General features: G+C 38.2%; 1 protein-coding gene across 10 annotated transcripts in view; it reads right to left on the reverse strand.

Moving 5' to 3' along the window:
- Window positions 1-7,408: 7,408 nt before the first annotated feature.
- Window positions 7,409-17,500, reverse strand: part of Gtdc1 (glycosyltransferase-like domain containing 1) — a 367,853-nt gene continuing 357,761 nt past the window's right edge. For 7 of the 10 annotated variants that reach the window (XM_013517454.1, XM_013517453.1, XM_005390782.2 and 4 more), the window contains 3 exons: window positions 15,419-15,489; window positions 14,631-14,722; window positions 7,409-9,704 (listed from right to left, as the gene is read on the reverse strand). In XM_013517454.1, coding sequence (XP_013372908.1) covers window positions 9,621-9,704; window positions 14,631-14,722; window positions 15,419-15,489 — 247 coding nt within the window. In that variant the 3' untranslated portion in view covers window positions 7,409-9,620. The remainder of the gene's footprint in view (window positions 9,705-14,630; window positions 14,723-15,418; window positions 15,490-17,500) is intronic. The other 3 variants (XM_005390786.2, XM_013517455.1, XM_005390785.2) reach the window with 2 other exon arrangements.

The following is a 17,500-nucleotide window of genomic DNA, read 5'->3' on the forward strand; positions in this document are numbered from 1 at the left end:
GGGGCAGAGGTGGCAAGCCCCGGCCCGGGCACCCTTAATTACGGAGTAAGGGCGAACAGAACCGACACCATGTCTCCCACGTGTCCGCTGACGGCCGCGACAAAAGGAGAGAGCGCGCGGGGGCGCGCCGGGGAGGGGAGGCCCTGCCCGCCCCCTTCTCCGGCTGCAAATGTAAAACGCATTAGGTAGTGACTCCGGGTAGGTGGTGCCCGGGGCCGAATCGCAGCTGCAGCTCGCGGTGTAGGAGGACAGTTTGCTGATGCGCCCAGGTCCGGGGAACCTCTCACAAAAGAGGCTATAAATACCCTGCTCCAGCACATTCTGCTTGCTTAAAACTGCATTACTCATACATTTTTAACTTTTAAATTTTGGTGTTTAAATAAGTGTTGCAATTTATTAGCTTCAGTAAAATACACACACACACATACACACACACACACACACACACACTTTGTTTTGCAATTACACACACACTTTGTTTTGCAATTTTGCAGATTCCAGTGTATTGGCCTGGAATCACAGCATTAGAAATGGGGCGTGGGGGAAAGCCAAACCCACGGAAAGCCTGGGAACACACACAATAGTTGCAAGAACCCACAGTCCAAGTGCCCCTCCATGACTCTGCGACTCAAATGCAAACGGAGAGATGTCTGCCTTGATTCCTTTGCTTTTAATTAATCAGGATCTCAAAACGACTTCCACCTTGTTCTGGGGTTTAAGGCATAGGCTTCACTCCAACATGTCCTGAATTCTGCATAGGTGAAGTGTGCAAACCCCCAAAGACCACCAACTGACAATTAGAAACCTCCAGGTCCTTACTGCTAACGCTAAAATCAGAGAGCCGCCCTGAGCCACCACCCGTAGCACCCTTACACGCTTTCTCCCTCGGACTGCAGGGTCAGCCTTCCAAAAAGAGGTGTTTGTCTCTTTGTTAGCAGTCTGTTTACTTCCAGCGGCTACGAAAACTCGCCAGGTTGAAGGCAACAAGGCTACACCACCTAGTCACTTTACTGATCTCTGCAAGAGAGGCTGTCTTTCCATTTGTCATTCGTCGTGTGCTGCCCACCGGTGCCATTTTCCCCACAACATTTTGGAAAAAAATTTTCCAAGCGCTTCTTTCATGTGGTTCTAGTTAAGTGATTTGCCCACACCGCAAATAGTACTACTTGCCTTCAAGATTAATAGCTGCATATCAGTAATTCTTAAATACCTCGTGATCTGTATTTTCAATTTAAATGATCCTAACACTGGCCAGGCAAACGCCTGAACCAGTATATGTGTGGCCTGGTTGCCAACCAAATGACAGTCCCACAGCACACTCAGTAAGAATTCGATTCAGTTTCCCCGAGGGCTGAAGGCAGAGAACCTTCCTTCCTTCTGACCTTTCCTGGAAGTAGATCAGCAGATTCACAAAATGATGTGAATTATCCAAGGCTTCCATCCCCTCCCCTCCTTATGATGCATATTTACAGAAACTTTAAAAAAATCTCCTTTTAGGCATCCAGCCCTTCTATGATTTAGCCACTCTCTCTCCACTTCTTGGCTTTATCCTTCAGTAACATAAATAATGTAAAAGAGCAAATTAGGAATTTTCTTATAGCTTGCCTGTGTTTGAGAAGATCATCCTGTTTCAGATGATTTAGGCCAGTTGTTGTTAGTTTGTGTTTTTACCACCCACCGAAGAGCATCACAGTTTAGTTTATATTAATAAATGATGTTCACGACTAGGCTTCTAAACGCCAGAGTTATGATTTATTTTTTTAAATGGGTAGAGAAAGACGCATGGCAATAAAACGAGCTCCTAAATCATTCAAAGTCTTTGGCTTCACACATGTATGTGGGACTTTTGGGTTCCGCTTAGTTTTTGAGTATATCTCTTAGTTCTCTTTGCTATCATCAACTAAATATTTGACTACCTTTTTCATAGCGTCAAACGCCGTTAATTATAATTCCATGGACAGAAGGCATTGTATTGTTCTACTTTCTAAGTGTTTGTAACTGTCCCTATTTATCCCGCCACGAAGAGTTTCACAATAAATCCCTGCAAAAAAATAAATTAAAACCCGCAACTTCAGACACCAAGGAAGAGAACATTAATCCACTTAGTAAAATACCCAGAACTCCCCCTCTGCATCTCGGCTCTTCCTAATGTAACATTTAGTAATTGCAGCTGGCTCCTCATCCTTCCCTCCCTTTTTATTCTGAATCATATTGGCCTTGTTTAACCTTCATTTCCTTTCCTACCCCCCACATCTGTCCACATACTTTTCTTTGACCACGTTTCTCTCTTTCCGCTGCCTTGATTGAAGGCAATAAACAGAGCTTTCTAAGAGCTCAATACTTTCTGATAAAATTCGTTCTACCTCCCCATCCCACCCTTAATGCTTTGTACAGTTTTTATGTATCCTTCGGTTGTACAGTGACTGCGCTATATTTTCCTGATTGATTGTTAAGTTATGCTGGCTTTCCCGAGCTGCCTCCGTTATCCTGAAGGGAAGGCTTTTCACTTGGTGTGCTCCCTGCCTTTGGAATGCCTCTCCTGGCAAGGACAGGCATCCTGCTTTGACTGTGATTCTTAAGTTACAATTCAAAGCTAATTTGTTTAGTTAGGTTTCTTCTATGAGCAGCTCTGTTTCTCACTGTTAAGTGCTCCACGGTGCTGCTTAGTCGGAGGGCGTGCTGTAAGTACAAGATGTAATACACTTACATTGTACTTGATTATCAGTTTTCAAAAACAGCTGCATGCTTTGATATCTGAGTAAGGAAATATCAGAAGATAATATACCACTGGTATTTATTACTCTATAATTAAGGATGTGTCAGTGTTTTCCTTTAAATAACTCTATTTTCAGAAATTCATATCTCAAGCATAAATTTCCCTATGAATTACAGTCTAATACCATATCAGAAGTATCTTCTTTTAAAGCCATCCCTCCCCTTCCTTTTCTTCCTGGGGAAATAAGTCTCAGGATGTAATTTCTGGGTTATGTACGAGGGATGAGAGGAAGCAGGCCCAGCACTGCACAGTGAAAGGTACGGCTGCGGGCGCCACCTGCTCCTCCTGCTCCGCGGCCCGTAGCGCCAGGTGACACCACCGGGCTGTCTTTTGCAGCCTCGTACGTGGATGAGCAACTTCACCACCGTACGATTTTGAAGGCAGCACAGAGTCAGTCGTTCAGCAATAGCACAGGTGCCAGAGCTGGAAATTCCAGTAGCAGAAATCACTTCTGTCACATCGCTCTCCTTACGGTCATCTACAGTACAAACAGGGCCAGGTGAAACATGAAATAAACTGATGGAACAGGCAGAAGGAGGAAAGAGGGGAAATGATGGAAACAAATGATTTCCTTTCCTTCTTCTTTAAGGGCTGCTCCTCACCAGTGGAACTGACTACCACGTACAGAAAAGAGCCTTGAAAATTTCGCCTTTCAGACCTGTCTCCGTGACAGGACCCGATGGGAGTCAGCTTCACCTTATGCCCTCACTGTCCCTGTATCTGAAATGCAGAAGTCACAAAAATGAATACTTACCGGGAAGGCCAGAGGAGTTAGCAAAGAATGTGAGTCCAACATAGTGTGAGACCGCAGGAAGCGGTGGGCCTGGGACACGGGAGGCAGAGACTGAAGGCCTCCTTGAAGGTGGAGTACTAGTTATGCTGAAAACATGTTAAATACTGGCCACACTGCCTGCTCTTTCAGGTCCCTTTCAATACTAACAATGTGGGCTAGAGTGTCTGCTGCCTTTTGCCATCTTTGGGCTGGAGGGAAGAGAAGAACAACAGAATGAGAGGTCCACGGGAATCATGTACATTGCACTTGGGCTTCCTGAAAGGCACTTAGGTGACAGCGACAACACCCTACCCAGGAAAGGCTCGTACAAAAAGCTTTCTGTTTTTCTACTATGCTCTGGCTTCTAAATATGCCACTATACCATGTCTTAATTTTCTTATTGGTGAATGGCATCAAAACATTTAAATTTGCATATGCAAAGGACTTTACGTTCCCAGACAAAGGATACACCAGTACCTATTCCTAGCAGGAGTCACATCTTCCAGTGCAGACCTTAACTTACTCTTTGAACACAGTAACGGATAGAAGGAATACATTTCAGATTACCTCCCAAGAATCCTTAAGTCAGTTAGAAACCTCTGCTAGATTTGAAAATCATGACCACAGGGCTGTGGGAAAGAATAAGGAACCACTCAGGTGATGACAGATCATAAAACAGATCCCTGAAGACACTGATCCCAAATTCCCATTGAGGAAGACGGGAAGGTGAGGGAGGACCCGGGCCCCTGAAGCTGTATGTGCCTCGAAGAGCATCTCACAGGTCCTGGGGAAGGCTCCCTTCCCAGAGGAGAAAGGCAAGACAGGATAGTTCCCTCTGTGTCCTGAGGGAAGGGACAGTGACACGGTGTGAAAGGGGCAGGGTGGTAGGAGCTGAAAGCTCTTGTATTTGACCACTCAGCTCTGAATTTTTCAAGATAAAAACTGGGCTCGGGGCTGGGGTTTAGCTCAGTGGCAAAGCACCTGCCTGGCAAGTGCAAGGTTGTGAGTTCGATTCCCAATACCAGGAAAGAAAAAAAAAGAAAAACTGGGCTCATTTGACATTCGCCTTTATCCTGCTCTCAGGACCCTTCACAGGGGAATTAATGGAGCTATAGTGTTCTGTCTTGCATTTGTAATGCCACAGGCATTAGCAGTGGTGATAAAGAATCCACCCAAAAGGAGCCTACAGACACTCAAGTCTGACACTCTCCCAAGTATGGCGTCTGCATTGAGGTGAAGTCCTTGGACCTTGTCATATGGGAGAAGTATTGTCAGTGAGAGTGGCTTCTGTCACTGTCAGAAGAAAATGGCTTTTGGACTTGATTGATAGTTCAGGAAGCCAACAAACATTGAGGATGAGCAGGTAACAAAAGTACCCATACGTTTCAAAGTATTTATAACTCCTCAGGAAAAGGTCTGTGCCATAGTAACAAGACAAGATAAAACACTTATTATACGGTGAATATGTCTCCCTCCTGACAACCTGCTTCTTCCACCATCACTCCTCTGAAATATTCATTATTTAAAATTTAGTGTGAATTCCTATCTTTTGTTTATTATTCTTTATTTTTTGGATTCTTTTTTTTTTTTTTTGAGATAGGGTCATAGTTTGTAGTGTAGACTGGCCTTGAGCTCACTATGTACCCCAGACTAGCTCAAATTTGTGGGGTTATTCTCCTGCTTCAGCCTCCCAAGTGCTAGGACTACAGGTGTATACCACCACACCTAGCTATGTTTATAATACTTTAATAACCTATATGCATATCTTTGAGGAGCAGGTAGAATCCCTTGCATGTTTTAAAGCTTTCCCAGTTACCTTTCACTGAGTAATTTTTGAAGTGAGGATGTACTGTAGAAACACTGGTTATCTCATATCTCAATTCAGGCTTTGAAATAAAACAGGTTTATGACAATGGCTTATAATAGACTCTCTTCATTGTTAAATATAAGATCTGATAATAAATATTGCCCATTTTCCCAGTAAAACAGAAAAGCAGTTAGCCAATGCTTGTCAGCAGTCTGTTGAATAAGAATTGCAGAATTATGTACATGTTAAAGGACAGTATGGCTGCCATAGTGGCACATGATTGTAATTGCAGCACTCAAGAGGCTAAGGCAGGAGGAGGATAGAAAGTTTGAGGCCTTCCTTTGCAGTACTATATAGTGAGCTCCAGGCTGGCTTGGAATGTATAACTAGGTCCTACCTCAAAATGAAGGAAAAAACCCTGAACAAACAGAAATACAAACAAACAGTGCAAACAAATATGACAGCATGGACCACCATTTGAACGCTGATTCCATCACCCATGGAAACTATCTGAGACTTACATGAAATTTCTTTTGTATCTCATAATATTTCTGGGTAGCAGATGCTTTCTCAAAAACAGATTTTACTTTTAAAAATACCAAACATAATTAACACCTTCAACATAAAATGAAATTTTTGCCTACAGATGCATTTCAAGGTGTTGAAATTAATCTATGCAGCCCTCGATGGCTAAGGGTTCCTACTGACTTACAGATTCTACTACCATATTTCTGTGGCATAACTGAAAATAAGAGCAGGACATTTACATTTAATTGCATTTGAAGGATGTGTATTCAACCAGGAACATTTTGAAAAGGGTCTTGATGTTTTCCTAATCAACATAGCAAAAGGTTAAGAACATGGCAAAAATAAATAGATTTAGGACAAACACCCTAGACATTACATCAAAGTCTTAATAACAGCCAGACTCTTATAGCTACAGTGGGACCTTGGTTCACGAACTTAATTCTTCCCATGATCCTGGTTGCAAACCGAATTGCATGAGAACTGAATCAAATTTCCCCATAAGGTCAACATTGAACCTAACCACTGAATTTGATTTGGTTCTTGTCCAATTTGGTTTGCAGCCAGAATTGTGGAAAGAATTAAGTTCAAGAAATGAGGTACCACTGTATCCAAAATTAAATTTGTTTAATGATTTTTTTTCTTTTATACTATAGAGGAGAAAAAATGATTGAGCTCACAATTTCAGAGGCTGACAGGCCATGAGCAGGCAGCCTCATCTGTTCGGCTTCTGGTGAGGTCCTACTTGGTCGGGTCACAATATGGCAGAGAAACAGGAAGTAGAAGTGGCAGCATGCAAGACAGGCCTTACTTTGTGACAATCTGCTCTAGTGAGAGCTAACTCACTTTGAAAGGTCAGCATTAATCTCTCTCAAGGTGATGGCTTAATTACTAAGCCCATACACCTTTTATATCAACACACTGGGGACCAAGCTCTCGGCATGGGAACCCCTGGGGACACACTCACACCACGTAAAAACATAGGATACCTGAAAAGGGCTTCAAGGTGGAAGTATTATTTTCCAAAACACATCATTATGGATACCTTTCTGTCTTCATATTGTACTTTCAGTACTATCTCTTTTCTCTACTGCCTTTCATTCTACTAATGATTTTTGAAAAGAACAAAAGCAATAGAACTGTGTGTTTAAAAAGACAACAATTTTCAAAAAACAGGAAATAAGGGGAGTGTTTGATTTCTCATGACTCAAGGGAAATAGAAATTAGTGAGCTGTACTCCCAGTTACCCACTGATTTCAGCAATATATTGGTTAATTTACTAACATTTCTTTCCACCATGTCATGGGTATTGAGAGGTCTACGCACACGTACGCACAAAGGATATAGTTATATCTTTTCCAGTGTTTAGAATTATATGTTTACAAAGCTTTCTATTGCTTTGATCCACTAATTCCAAATTTGTCGGCATAAACAACTTTTATGTAAGTTTTTACCTGGAAGCGGTGATGGACACAGCTAAAAACAAAAACTGATTTGAATATGGGTATAAGAAAAAACTCATACAAAGGGAGCTTTCAATATTTTATTTGCCAAAATCAGAAAAATATTTAAATGTTTTGGATGTAGCCTCTGAAAGATAGTTAATGTTTTCTCTTTTTTTTTGCCTATCAGTTAGTGAGGAAACATATGGATAGTTGTTGTTCATATAAGATCTTATCTAGCATAAAATGTGAGCCCACTATTTTCAGGATAGAAAAACATAGTAAAACTTTAATACCATTTCTTGGCTGTGAGATTTACATTATCTTGAGAAGATATCTTCTATAGTACAGCACATTTCTGATTGGTTCATTTTACTAGAGGGCATAAAGTATAACCTTGCCCCAAGGGAGTGTCAGTGAGCATTCTATCCACACTCATATCTTCAGCTCTGCTCTCAAATGGTGCACCCTCCCCCACAACCCCCCGTAGATCCCAAGCTCCAGAGATTTGAGCAGGAAGTGACTTCTGAACTAGTTCCCAAGCCCTTTGTTGTATGAGTAAGAAAATAATTTGTTCAATGATTTCTCAGTAAGCAAAGACTGTAAGGCCCATCGTAGACGATGGAGCTCCTCTTGGATGGGGAGAAGAGCAATAGCATTGTTTGTTTTTGCTTCTTTCTTTTTCCTGTTTTAAAATTCCCAGGCCTCATGAATTCTACACTCCTACTTGCCTTAATCCGCAAGACTTTCTCTATCCCAAGAGCTATGTCTAGCTCCCTAATCTTTGTCTATCTCCTGCTTGTGATTTTGCTACCCTCAAATGGGTCCCTTTGGCCTGAAATGCCACTGCCCATGCCATCTGCAGTGCTTGCTAGACCACTTGGTCCTTCTAGAAGCCTGACAGTCAGGGCTGGCATTTGTCTACCCACCTCTCCCTGGCTGATTCTCACTCTGTGGAGTAGTGAACTTATTCATTTGAAGAGCTAGGAAAGTTACAATTTACCTGTCAGTAAACAGAAGATGGTTTATCAACAGACTTTACCTTAATGACTACAAATGTTTACCTCCTGCTTTGCAGAATGCAAAGAAATTCTTGGAAATGTCATAATATCTTACAAACATTTGCAAAACAGATCCTTGTTCATCCAGAAAAGAAACAATTGTATTCGTTGTCTCTGACACATGGAAAACATTCAGTGAGAAACATACAGAGAGATGTACATGCTTATATGTAAATGGATACGCTAATTAAAAATTGCAGTGGGCACTGTATTAAAAATTTATTTCACAATCTAGCTGTTCAAAACATTGTTATATCAACAAATACAGCAGTTTGACTATTGGAATCGTAAGTGATTTATCTTGAAAAGGTTATACTTGTAGCAGAATGCAAATATCTTTGAAGAAAATTTGTACCAAAATTACTGGCTTTCTGAGAAGGATTTTGATCTCTCTATTTTTATCTGTAGGAAAAACTGAACAAAACATATCTCAGTGTTCATTTTTTGATAGGCGAGATGGCTGCACTGACTGGATTTGCTATGTTTGTCCGAATTACAGCTGTTTATCTTGCAACTTTCTTTAAGATTAATTAAATGCAAATGTAACTCTGTGAATCATGGGAATACCTGCCAGACCTCTTATTAATACCTTCACTTACAAACTCCTGTGCCAGAGAGTCATTAATTTGCTCAAAGAAAAGTGCTAAAGCAGCCCTTTGCCCACACACAATTCTGAGACAGCTGCCCAATTAGCCCGGTAGCATTCTGATCCTCCTTGCAGGCCCTGTGGCCCTTTGAGGACACAAGAAGGCTCCGATGATAACCTGGCAACCTAGGTAGAAACCCAGCCAAGTGTGAGCGTTTGAAGCTGCAGTTTGGCTGCCATCGTGTCGGCGAAAAGAAAGAATTCAGGCACCATGTCATCCAGTACAAAGGATAAAAACGGATTCCACCGGAAATTCAATGTGGCACCGCATATGGGATACATGAGTGCAGTTATACAACAGGCCACATATTTTTTTTTGAACAGTCTCCTACATGTGATGCCGAGGACATGTGTAACCATCATAACCTCTCTAGGAATCTGTATTTAATTTGAGTTGGGGTGGTGGCAGGGACTGGAGATCTGAAGCCGCCACAGGTTTGTGGCAGATGGCTTTGTGTCAGCTATGACAGGCAGCCAGGCACGGCTTCCTCTGCAGATTTTCTCTTCTCTCTGATCAGGTAAATATGGGCACACTCTGGAAAGTTCTTCAGATTCTGCCTTAGGCTGCAAGTTTGTGACTTAGCCCATCTGTCACAAATCTTCCCTAGGTTCTGTTGAAAGCAGAGACCTGAATTTACTATGTAGGGCTGCCCAGGAAAACGGAGCCATTTCACCCTGTAACAAGGGGGAGGGAGAAAAGAGAAAGCAAGAAGAAACGTGATCAACTGAAGCACCAAAGCAGGCTGAAAATTCATATTGCAAATTGGCATCGTGTATGTCAGTTGTGCTTCAAAAGCCACCAAGTACACGGTCGTGAATTCCAACACCTCAAGAAGTCACAGGACCTGACCGGCTTAAAGTATCCCTGTATTTCTAACCGTAGGAGAGAGCTACTGTGTTCTGCAAATGGGTACATACTACTGCACACACATTTCCTGGTTTATCTTAGTAGATGACAGCTATTAGAAGTTTATCATCCAACTTCTAACTTTTATAAACACGAGAAATGCAACATTCTTAATACAGTTTTTGTTGATATATTACTTTTAAGCAGTGAAGACACAAGATAAATGCCCTTACTGTTCCATGAGATTTATAAAGCGCTCCGCATTTACAAATGGGTTGATGTTCATTATTTCATTTCAGCAGTGCTTCCAGGGGTCAGTGCTCTTGTGATTTAAAAAAAAAATTTTCCCTGATTTGCAGATGAATAACACAGGGGCCAAAAAAGCCTCTAGAGCTGGACTGAAAATGGCAGCAGAGAAAGACAAAACCTCTCACTGACCTTACTAGGCCAAAGCACACCTATTGTGCTCAATGTTCTGTTTTGTTTTTATTTTACTCAGTTCAAAGGAAAACTAAACCAAATAAAACTGAGGGAGGAAGTGAGAAAAGAAAAGAGAACAAGGAGAAGGGCAAGGAGGGAAGGGGTAGTAGGAGAGAAGTAAAGAGAGTTTGAGACGAAGAATTTGCCTTAAATTATACTGGTGCAATTGAGAGATTTTTACAAGTTCTTAAAATGTCACAAACAATTAAGTTTTTGTTTTTAAGGAAAAAGTAAGGATTTTAAGGGAGTGTTAATACCAGTGAGGAACACCTTGTTCATGTCTAAAGTATAAGCTCAAATTAAAAGGGGACTCCGAAGTGACCACTCTTGAAAGAAACTTAAAGTGGTTTGGCTGTGGTTCAGATAGATGTAGCCTGACATAATTAAGACAACCACAAATGGCTTTTCTGGGCATGGAGTCTGAGTAGTAAGCTTAATCATTGTTTGGAATTAGTTTTAGGCAGAAATCTGAAAATTCTTCTGTTCTCCAAATAACAGCAGATTATAAAGAGCTCTTGGATGTTGAACTTGATGAAGAAAACAAACTAAAAATCAGTGACTATCACCTGAAAAACGTTTAAAAAAAACCCTACAGGTCACTCTCTGAGAGCAAAAAGAATAATCTCTGTCTCTGTCTCTCTCTGTCAGTATTGCTCAACTTGGAAATAACAGTAAGTGAGAAATAGCACAGGAATGAAAATCTCTCCTGGAGTCCTGGTGATATCGACTTTACACAAATGTTCTACACCTGTTTTATGTTCAATACTGGTAACAAATGACTGTTGTTTATTTCTAAAGCATTTTCAAATAAAATGATTAAATTATGAAGTACCACTCTCAAGCAACTGTTGGAAATTTTCGGTAAGAAAAATCATACAGTAAAAGTGAGGCAAAAAAAATTCTACTTTATGGTACAGAGTTGGTAGAGTAGGAGGGAGAGGAAATGTCAGTGTAAGATGTCAATCTCTGGCAGATTATTTTATGATTTCTTCTAGGAACTTGTGTTTAGGTTAGGCTTAGGGAGTTAAAGAGCTCTCTATTAAGGATGAAGTGAAGGCCGGGAATATAGCTCAGCAGCATAAGTGCTTGCCTGGCAAGCCTCAGGTCATCAGTTCAATTCCCGGTAGAAAAAAAATCACGTTGTAAGGATGAAGTGAAACTTAGTCTTTGTGTGCAAATGCATGTTCCACGCACCTGCTTGACCTCCTGGAGGACATATCCTAACCCTACAAGGAAGTTACAGCCCATGACCAAAGCATGCTTATAAAGTAGTCTTAGGATTTTTTAAATGAAGAAAATGGTTGTCCAGTTTTAAAGATTATTAGGAAATATTTAATTTTGCTATGCATTAGGTTTCTCTCAAAATTCCAAGAAAAACGTGTGTGTGTAACATAGAGACAGAGGCAGGGGCAGGAGAGACAGAGAGAAAAGGAGTGCACACTTACAGTCACGTGAGGGATTTAAATATCTCAGGCCTGAAATAATTTCAGGTAGGAAGCTGAGGACACAGGGTTTGAAGTAGAGTCACTTTAAGAAAAAAAGTAAGTTCTCTGTCTGCTTTTTTTTGCTAGCATTCTGTTTCAAATCCTGCTTCAAGTTATAGCCCCAAAACTCTCACTCTTATTGAAAGTATAATGTCTCATGTGAGAAGTAAGCCAAGTGTTAGTAGCCTTATTCTAGTCATTAAATTTCTAAGTGTGAAACCATACGAAAAAACGCTATCCTAAAGTGAACTCCATATAATAAGAAGTTGAAATGATTCTAAAATGTAAACTTTTAACAACAAAAAAAGAGTAAGGTGTAAAAATGTAAAAGGAACAAATTAAAGAATTCAGTGACATGCTATCCTTTTAGATCTTAGAAGCATATGTTTTAAAAAGCAAAACAGCACTGTCCAATGAATAAATCTTTTAAAAAAAAATCCCAATTCCCTTCACAGAACACACAAAAGATCCTCTTCCACTGCCTAAGAAATGTAGGTAAAAGGTTGCCTTGCAGAAAAGAATTCTCTAGTATAGAGTAAAAGCAAATGGTACCTGAGTAGTGTATATTTACAAAATATTAGGTAAAAATTATTATAGTTTACTATAGCTTTAGAAAGCATTTTTTCCCTGTTTTGGACCTAAGTCCTACTTAAACAAACAAACTAACTCTCTAATCTTTCCTATGATTTTCTTAAACTTAATGAGTTTAACACACCAATTTTTCCTAAGAGTTGCATCATAAAGCTTTTGATTACTTATAATTTTGAACTACTTTCTTTAATTTTTGAGATTAAATTTTACATAGTATATTATTAAGATCTATGAATTAGGACATACATGAAAGTGTATTGCAGATTGATAACAAAAACTCCACGGTAAAAGTGCTTAAAACTGAATTATACAGATAAAATCTTCTAAGTGCTTATAAGTGAATTACTGCTTTAGAAAACTTTATGATGGAGGACTTTGTGATGTGAAAACTAAAAATATATGTAAGTATTGAGATATACTAGCTCACTGAAGTGACATTTAAGGTATGGGCTATTTTTTCAACTGTAGAAGGAATGATTTTATATATTAACAACATACTACTAAGCCCACATGCTTTTAGAATTTTTCCAGAAGCTGTTTGTAAAATAAATAATTACAGCTATGTTATGGCAGTAACTGCATTAAGGTATTTCAACTGGAGATCTGCTTTCTTTTCTAACTAGAGACAACTTGTTGCAGTGACTTTTGAAACCATTAAAATTTGCACATGTGGACTAACAGAGTTAATAAGGCCTAACCTGCAGCAAACTTAAAAACTGATAAATTTCCATGGTGGAAATATATTTGTAAGTACTTTAGCAAAAATTCATCTGAAGGAAAAAATCAATAATTTTACTATGAATGCACTAAAAAATAGGTCTGTATTTTATATATATATATATATATATAAAATGAATCATTTTGTACTAATACTGAATTATTTCCTTAGTTTTCATAATCTGCATATTTGAACAGTCTATCATATGGGAAGCTATTCAATTAATATTTTATACAAATGAAACTGCGACTAAACTAAAAATTAGGGAATACTGGGGGAAACCTTGAAGACCTGTCTTCTCTGTGAAGCTCTGTGTGTGTAGACGATACAATAGTATTGACTCAAGGCCTGATTCTGAAGGCTGGAAGTGTGCAGTCAGCATTTTAAACTATTATGAGCTACCTTCTGAACCATTGCCAAGTTAATAGACAATGAAAGATAATGAGCTTGAAATTGGGTGTTAAATTGCATTTTTGGTCCTCTCCTTTTTTCTTGAAGTTTAACTGTTTCCTGGAGAAACAAAGTCATGTTTTGATAGATCACTATGTAAATATGTATTTTAGGTCATAAAAAAAGAAATGAGAGAAAAAAAGGGCAGAGAACATTATTTCACATAGATTACACATTAGCATAGGAAAATTAAAATATGCTGGATTATAAAGCTGCTAGATTGTAAACTATACTGAATTTATGTAAAACGAAGATGCGACACTCAAAGAATATAAAAAGGTATATTACTTATGGCCTAGAGCCACCTTCGAAGCCCATAAAGCAGATTTAGCCCCTGTGGATTACTCTGACTTTGAGCGGGGCCTCTTTGTGTTGTTACTTCAACAATCTAAAATTCTGGACTCAAATAGGAGAAAAAAAGATAACAAACGAGGGCCTGAGTGATGATGCTATTTATATAGACTATTTGCCTTTTGCCCTTGCCATTCAGAGATCAAACTGACAGTGCTGATCCTAAAAGCTGAGTATTTTTATGTCATGTTCTTAAACTGGACAAGGGAAATATTCAACTTTTGAAAGCGATCTTTAAAGTAGTTGAAAAACGAACACCCAACTTCACTGATGTCATTCACCTGAATTTTTGAGGGCTGAAGATTTCATTATGATGGGAGAAAGGCTTATCCTCATTAGTATAATTGTAGAATCTTTCCTTCCTTTTAAACTAATGAGTTACATTAATCCAAGTTCATTTTTATAAGCCTCTTGGGGCTAAATGTAAAGGACAGTCATCTTAGAAAACAATAAATTTTTAAAAAAAGCATGTATCGTGCATTAAGCGTACGTATTTCATATGACCTAGGTTAATACAACTGGCATCCAGTTTAATTAATCCTTGTTAGTGTAACAACTAATATCCCTCCCTAGCATGTTTCCTTTAAACATTAGTATGTTAATTAAATGTTTTTTTTAAAGATTTTTCTTTGTACTTCAATACAGCATTTATACCACGTAAATCTTTTCTCAATAACTACCTTATAGAGATGTTTTCTTATAATATCTGGTCTTTTGCAGAAATTCTGGAGCTTTTTTGAAAGCTGTTCAGGTGTAGAATACAGATATTCAGCTGCAGGAAAAACAGATACATTTTTAATGAAACAAAAACCTCAAAGCACACACTCGATATTAGTCACTTTACTAATTAAAAATGCATATTGCTCTGTGCCGCCTTGTGTTTTACATTATTTAAGCATGATTTTATAAGGTTACCTCAGCTCACAAGGATGTTTAATGCTAAATAAGACGGTGTAGTTGTTCTGTTTAGACATCTCCTTTGGGTGATTAAAATACATTATTCTAATGTAACACAATGCATATGTGATATATTTAGTGATGAGGATTTTTTCAAAGAACTGGTACTACAGCCGTACATACCCTGTACAACAATCGCATATTGTTAACTACTCAATTGTTTAAATAATTTGGTGTGACTTTCAGCCCTTGATTTTTTCTCTGTGTATATCATTAAAAAAAATCTGTAAGCAATTGCAGCAACACTGACCTGCTTATAAAAACCCACCATTATAGGATGTGTATGCTAACAATGCCATTTGAAAACTTGTTTTTTTGTTATCTTAAAAGAACAGATGGTAAATATAAGCTTACTCTAATGTATTAAAACACATAAAATTTTCCTTAACACTAACATGTTGACTTGCCAAATAAACAATTGCTCCTGCCTAAGTTTATTTTCAAACTTTCTAATTTAGTATGAATCATATATTAAATCACAACAAAGACGAAAGCACATTAAAGCGGCTACCTGGAAATATTTCAGGATAAACCAAATCTTTGGGACAAAGTGGGTAACAACCACAATATACAGCTTCCAACCTAGAGAAATATTAGAGAGGATAAGAATATATTAAAAAGACGTTGTTATCATAACCAGAAAGTGGCTTGCTTGCCTTTGTTTGCCAGAGTTAAATGGGCCAAAAAACATGGTCGGCAATACAATCGTAAAAGCCAAAGTTGCTCTTTTAAAAGATTTTATCGATCATATATGAATTGCATTGAACAGAACGAACAGCATATGTTTTATTCAGTGAATTAATCAAAGCGCAGCGCTGCATTTTTTTTTGTTTTTAAAATACTGTTTAACACATTTTATAATCAGCAGATAAACACATGTAACAACATGGTAAAGTACGGACAGCTTTTCTTAATAATGCTGCAAAGCCTCAGAATGTTCACTTTTCAAAAAATGTTTAAATAAAATGGCAAATACTTAACTTTAGCATTGAAGCCGTAGAAGTGATCGAGGCACTTTTAAAAGCAGCAGAAAAAAATTTACAATCTGTTGTGATGGGGCATTTTCATTTTAAGCTCATGCTTCGAAACAATTTGTTATTATGCAGAATAGAACTCTTGAAAAAACCTCAGGAAGATTACTTTAATGTATACTTTTCTTTTCTGACTAAAAGCTCAGCCCTCATTTCACTGGATCAGAAATGAATACTTCTGTTATTAAACACATAGGGAAGTTTCACTTTGTGAGAGGGTTTCCCCGTGGACACCTAGGGGAAGTTTTTCTGTGTGTCACAGCGAAAAGGGTTAAGGCAGAAGGAAAGTTCTGCCAGATTTCCAATGCCTGTGTTAGGGCTGCATAACAGCTATTGATCTGACATATAATAAACTTTAAAGATACCACTGTCATTTCTGTTGGCTAGAAATTATGCAGTGAAATTCAAAACACTCTTTAAAATATGTTTATTTTATGAGAAACTTTGAATTGCATCCAAAATGTTGACCAAAGGCTGAATTTATTTTGAACTGCAGATTTTTTTCAGCCCAAGAATAATTTGAAGTCATGTCAATGTTTACCTTGTTTATTTACAGTGACAAAGTACATGCAATTTAAGCTGTTTTTAAGTGGGTGATGTTTTCCCTATTTTATTATGCTAAACTGAAATTAAAGGAAAAGTATTTACTTTGAGCTGCGGATTCTGGAAAAATACTGAGTTCAAAGTTTTCCTTGAGAGCTGATAGAAGTTATAAGATAACACATAAGAAGGCATAGATTCTATTACCAGCTATTTGCTTCAGAATACAAGATGTATCTAATATTTTCCCCCTGCATACATGGAGTAACATTAAAATTCTTATTGTAAGCATGGCTATGAACTACATTCTACTGTAGTATAAAATATTAAAGTTTTGAGCATATAACCCTGTGATACACTTCATGAACCAAAAGAAAATATGCACTTTATCCGAGGACATTCAGCTTTAAAATGCTGTGCCAACCGAAAAGCAAATACATATGAACATTCACTTATAATTACATAAAATCAAAGGAGTGAAGTCACAGGCATTTTAGAAAGTGCACATGTTATCTGCTTTTTAATAATGGATTTGAAATAGAGTGTTTTGTTCCCCGAAAGAATATCACAGGCCAAGTTGCACTTTGAGTCACTGTATGAGTATGCACCATGCCATTTCCAAATAGATCTCTGCAGTAAAATACTATGCAGTAAGATAAGAACAGCATCATTTGATTTAGTAAGGAAAAAATTATAAATTTTGGACATCAACTTTTATTTGTAAATTGTCATATTTATAGTTCCTGTTCTAATTCATCAAGAAACAACCATCATGTCTGCTGGCTATAATTTACAAAATTTTATTACACTTATTATTTAGCAGGATTAGTTTTGCAAATACATGAAATAAGCTCTGATACTTTCAAACAAATTTAAACACTCACCGGCGTAAGTTTCACACATTCAGTTATTTTGAAAAAAGTTCATCTCATGGCAATAATACAATTATTCATCATTTCGATTCTTATGCACTACCAGTTAAATAATAAATAGAGTTCCAATTGATCTATTGTTAAAATGAC

Source organism: Chinchilla lanigera, unplaced genomic scaffold (genome assembly GCF_000276665.1).
Source record: "Chinchilla lanigera isolate Chin_1 unplaced genomic scaffold, ChiLan1.0 scaffold00039, whole genome shotgun sequence".
Classification (NCBI taxonomy): domain Eukaryota; kingdom Metazoa; phylum Chordata; class Mammalia; order Rodentia; family Chinchillidae; genus Chinchilla; species Chinchilla lanigera.